This window comes from Theobroma umbraticum, unplaced genomic scaffold (genome assembly GCF_002168275.2).
Source record: "Theobroma umbraticum cultivar Fairchild unplaced genomic scaffold, ASM216827v3 scaffold_20.0, whole genome shotgun sequence".
Lineage (NCBI taxonomy): Eukaryota > Viridiplantae > Streptophyta > Magnoliopsida > Malvales > Malvaceae > Theobroma > Theobroma umbraticum.
Window position 1 is genome coordinate 6,923,810 of NW_018397266.1, and position 5,376 is coordinate 6,929,185.

The 5,376-nt window shown below is 31.9% G+C and overlaps 1 protein-coding gene across 1 annotated transcript; it reads left to right on the forward strand.

The window, feature by feature from the left end:
• Positions 1-2,384: 2,384 nt before the first annotated feature.
• On the forward strand, positions 2,385-3,434 carry LOC110423276 (glutathione S-transferase U17-like). Its single transcript, XM_021437447.2, has 2 exons — positions 2,385-2,785; positions 2,921-3,434. Exons 1-2 carry the CDS (start codon positions 2,465-2,467, stop codon positions 3,296-3,298), a joined length of 699 nt encoding a protein of 232 aa, XP_021293122.1. The 5' UTR covers positions 2,385-2,464; the 3' UTR covers positions 3,299-3,434.
• The last annotated feature ends 1,942 nt before the right edge of the window (positions 3,435-5,376 follow it).

Here is a 5,376-nt window from a genome sequence, read left to right on the forward strand (position 1 = left end):
TTTAGCATATTTACTTAGGACCAACAAAGTTATGCTCGACGATATTTTTTATATTCAAACTCATTAATTATTGTCTCTATATTGACAAGGCCAGCAATATTTTTCTCAACATAAATAATTAAATTATTTGTAAAAAACTCATTATCCATTTGATTTTAGAGTCTTATTTTTACAATTTTCATTGCTGAAAAAGCTCTCTTTGTAGTTGCTATAAAAATAAAAAAAATAAAAACAAGGAGTGGTAATTTTTTGACTTTCTTCTTTTTGCTAATCTTTGACACAATTCAAAAAATATCTTAATATCTTCAAAACTTGGGTGATAAGGTATATCAAGCTCATAATGTCTCCATTGTAACCTCAAAAGAAGTCGTTATTGCTCTGTGAAATCTTGAGAATAAAAGCACTCTGCTAACTTGCAGATATTGTCAATATTGAATTATTTGTAATTGTTAAAATAAAAAAAATAAATTTAAATTAGGATAAAATTGAGTAAAATTTGTAAAGTCATTTTATTATTTATTATTTGTATTAATTATAAAATGAAAACATTATTGTGAGGAGGTCAAAATAAAAATATTCAAAAATTTTGAAAAAGTCATTGAAAAATATATATAATTAAATAAAAATTTTCAAAATTTTTGACCATAACACTTTGCCTTTGAATCCACCATTGATTTCTTTAACGAGCATGTAGCTAATTGCCAACAAACCCATTGGACCAATGAGTTTATATCCATAGTAAAAACAAACATGTTTTCATAGTTATCATTTTCGTACGATACACAATACGTTACGATACTAGTAGAAAACAATACATAGCTATAATTGTATCGCATTTGATCAACTATCGAAAGCATATCGTGCGATACACAATCCATATCTTACGATACGGGGGCATATCATACGATATAGTCAATAAACTTTTTTATAAATTTAATTCTAATAAATTATTAAAAATTTTATTTTTTATTATTTTTTTAGTTGAAACATGAAAAATTATTTTCTAGGAGTTTCCACTTTAAATTTTAAATAAAAAAATACTAAAAAAATCGAATTCCCTTTTAATTTTAACATGATAAATGTTCTTATTTTTTAATTAATAAATTAATATAAAAATATATTTTTTATTCTAATCAATTATTAAAAAATTAGTTTTTATTATTTTTTTGAGTTGAAACATGAAAAATTATTTTTTATGAGTTTTAATTTTTAGATTTTAAATAAAAAATACTAAAAAATTGAATTTTCTTTTAATTTTAACATATATATGTTTTTATTTTTTAATTAATAAATTAATATAACAATATACATTTTATTTAAAAATCTATATTATCAAGGAATATGTTAAAAGTTTAAATTAAAAAAATAATCATCTTTTCAATTTGCATCCTATAATCTTCAATTCTGTTAAAAATTATAATAATTTTCAATTTTTTCTTTATTTTACATATATAAATATTATTTATGATTAATTTTAAAATTTTTTTATTATATTTTTTGATACAATACTTGATGCTAAAATATAAAATTTTGATATATGATATATACCTCAATTTAACAAGAAGTACACATGTTTATGAGGAGAAGCTCATGGAATGCAATCTTTTTTTGGTCAGTCACCACAACCAAGGCTTGCAAGTACTCGAGTTTTGACTTTTCCAACTCAACTGCAACTGTATATGTTCTCACCGCTGAAGATCGAGTTCTGCAGCGCAAATGTGACATTCAGATTGATTAACCCGAGTCCATGAAGTTTCACGACAATGACGTTTTGGTCTTCCTTGTCACCGATTTGATAAGCCTCTTTTCTTGTGATTTAAGAATTAACATAATTTTTCTTTTTTTTTTTACCATGAGCTTTAATCAGAGGACACATGACATTTTTTAGATGTTGGGGCAGGAGAGGAGTCAGGAAATGAAGGCTGAAGATTTGCATTCCTCAAAGCCTTTGATGATGTGAAAAATATAAAGAAGCTGTTAACTCTCTAATTTGTATAATTCTGACACTTTACATGGACTAAATTGTAGCTGTATAATTCGACTAAAAGGATCCAAATTGTTTGACAAACATGGAAAGGCTCTCCCGGTACACCAGTCTTCATTATTCTTAACTTCTTCATTTAAAGCTTAAATCATAAAATTAATTTATTAGCAAAAAGGCCAAAACCAAGCCAAAGCATGTAAAAATATATTAATGTCCAAACCTAAAGTCAAAATGTCAAATGGCAACATATATCTTTGGCGAAATTAGCCATGTGTTTACCTTCCCCTTTCACATTTGTGCCACCGTACCTAACAGTCTTACCCTTGGCTGAGTGCTTTAATCAAGTCAAGTTACCAGCTACTTTCCTTGTCAATTCTCAATACATCATCCCCAGCATTTCTATATAATAAACACCTATTTTGAAGCGTACGCTCAAAACTGCAGATGTTTCTGCTTCTGGTTAGAGAGATTAAATAAACCATGGCAAAGAGTGATGTGAAAGTTTTGGGTTCATGGCCGAGCCCCTATGTGATGAGGGCAAGGATTGCCCTTAACATCAAGTCTGTCAACTATGAGTATTTTGAGGAGAGATTACGGGAAGGTAAAAGCGAGCTTCTTCTCAAATCAAACCCGGTTCACAAGAAAATTCCAGTCCTCATCCATGGTGACAAGCCCATCTGTGAGTCTCTCGTTATTGTGCAATATATCGACGAGACTTGGTCTTCTGGTCCTTCCATTCTGCCTTCTGACCCCTATGAACGTGCAACCGCTCGTTTTTGGGCTGCCTATCTTGACGAAAAGGTATTCATAGTTTGTTCATGCAAAATCAGATAGTATATTTCACAGTTGACTGGCAATGTATCTTTCGGTAAAAAGCTGCAATTTTTGTATTTTTTTTTTTATTGTGGTGGGGTCAAAATACTTTTTTTTGTGCAGTGGTTCCCATCCATAAGAAGTATTGGTATGGCTCAAGGAGAGGATGCAAGGAAGACAGCAATAGCGCAAGTGGAAGAAGGATTGGTGCTGTTGGAAGAAGCATTTGGGAACTGCAGCAAAGGGAAGCCATTCTTTGGTGGGGACCAAATTGGGTACCTTGACATTGCATTTGGATGCTTCTTGGCCTGGCTCAGAGTCACTGAGAAGATAAGCGGGATCAAGCTGCTTAGTGAAGCCAACACTCCTGCTCTGCTTAATTGGGCTGACAGGTTCTGCTCTGATGCTGCTGTGAAGGATGTTATGCCAGACACTGAGAAGCTTGCGGAGTTCGGTAAGATGGTTATAGCTAAAATGAGGGGTGCGGCTCCTCCCAAATGATGAATTCTATGATTAGATGGCAATAGAAGCAATAGAATGGGTATGGTGTACTTTTTTGCACCGACGTATCTCTAATCTACTATCATCTATGCGCTGCTTGGAGAGTGGAAATAAATTTTCGTGGAATGCAAAATAATCAAGTAACTTTTCTGTCGTCGTCTATGTCTATAGAGATAGTTGTTCTGTTGATGAAACAAAAACATAAGCCAGTAATGAAGCTCTTTAAGTTGAATATAAGTTTCACATAAAGATTAAAAGAAACGCCATTTCCTTTGTTCATCGTCAAGCCAGAATACTTACTCGAGATCATTGTCCTGAGGCACAAGCTCTCCGCAATGGCCTTGTATAATAAATGTCGTCATTTAAAAGTTTGTGCAGTACCCGAAATTTTGTAGACCAGTTGTTAGAAGTAGGAGGACGGGCAGCGGACAGCGGCTCCCTCGATAGACAAGCTAGAAGACTAGGTCTTTTTCCCCTCATATCAAGTAATTATGCTGGCAGGCGGCACCTCACACCAAGTAGCCCAATTCTTCAATGGCGCTAAGCCTAGGCGTCGTGTTGCTCTTTTTTGGTTTCGGTAATTCATCTACAAGTTTCACATTAGATGGATGCATGGGATGTGATTCAAATTAAACCGTGGACGGTTTAAAACGGGGTATTCAGATATATTACTATGATTTGACAAGAAATAGACAAACGTCTTTGGATTAGTTAATATTACAAAACTTATACTATAATATTATGAAGGAAGATGAGAATTGAGACTTTGCCTCTCTTTAAACTATTTTTTTAAACAGGGTAAAGGTTATTTTAGTAATTTTAATTTTTAATTAAAATACACATTGATAATTTTAATAATTAGGCTAACCTAGTAATCCTCTGTTTGATTTCCTTTTGTACTTTATTAGATAATTTTGAATATATGCTTAAGCTCCAACTTCATTTCTCATGACCTTTTCCTCTCTATTATTCTAATTTTCTTTCTTTTACTTAACCATTTTCTTATATTAATTGTAATATATGCATCAGAACATTTTGTTTAGTAATTAGTGATTGATGTATGGCTTTTAAAAAAAATAGAATTCAACTCCTTTTATTTATAAATAAAAACATGTTGGTATATACGAAGTCATCTTTTTTAAGCTTCTCACCCATGACTAGGTGGCAGAAGACCTGTTAAGTTACTAGTACTTGTTTTCAATTTTGATGAGAAAAATAAGAGTGAAGATGTTAATAAAGGCAGATGGGGAACACATGCACGTCAACAGCCCCATTTTCCAAGAAATCAACAGGTCAATAACCTATCTTCGCAACAAACCTTCTCCATGAAACAAATTTCCATTTAATTTATTTATTATAAATGAACAAGGCTTTTTGTGATAGGGAAAGGAAATGTTGCACACAAATAAAGGATGTACCAGAGGCGGCAGAGAGGAAGATCAAAGCAGTTCCTGAGATACTCAATGTTGTGTCAGGAGAAAGAGAATAAGAAGAAAATAAGTAAAGAACTAAAGGGAAAAAGAGAATTAGAGAGAAGAAGCTTGAGTGAGAATAAGGTAGTTCTGAAAAAGTCTCTCTAATGAATTGTGAAGGTTTTATATATAATGTCAGAAATGACAGTAACTCAATAATAGGCTCTAATGCACATAATGAACAATGGCTTTAATATTGAATGATCGTTATTGAGTTTTCAATGTTGAGTAACAGTTAGAAATCTATTATATGACAACCAAAGTAATGTATTTTATTACTGTTAATAATACAACGGGATTTATTCTTGAGTAGAGGATAAGTAGGAAAAGTTTATAAGAAACACTACACGAGAATAAGTTAAGAGAAGAAGATGTTCGTGAACAAATACGTGAGAACAAGATAAGAGGGAGACACTTGTATTTAAAGAAAATGTTAAAAGGAAGAACTCTTAACTACGTCCATATCTAAGCCACCAAGCTAAAATCTCTGAAACATCCCAAAATGAAAGTAACCTGTGAACTGCCACTTATGCCAAGTTGTTTTCACTACCCTCCATGTGAAATAGTTATTTTGTACGAAGTAGTTGTTCTACTTGTACTAGTTGT

Bases quoted from the DNA above. Each gene is read 5' to 3' on its own strand.
- LOC110423276 (XM_021437447.2), top strand. From the start codon at position 2,465: ATGGCAAAGAGTGATGTGAAAGTTTTGGGTTCATGGCCGAGCCCCTAT. The intron at 2,786-2,920 runs GTATTCATAGTT...TTTTTTGTGCAG, and splicing joins CTGCCTATCTTGACGAAAAG to TGGTTCCCATCCATAAGAAG.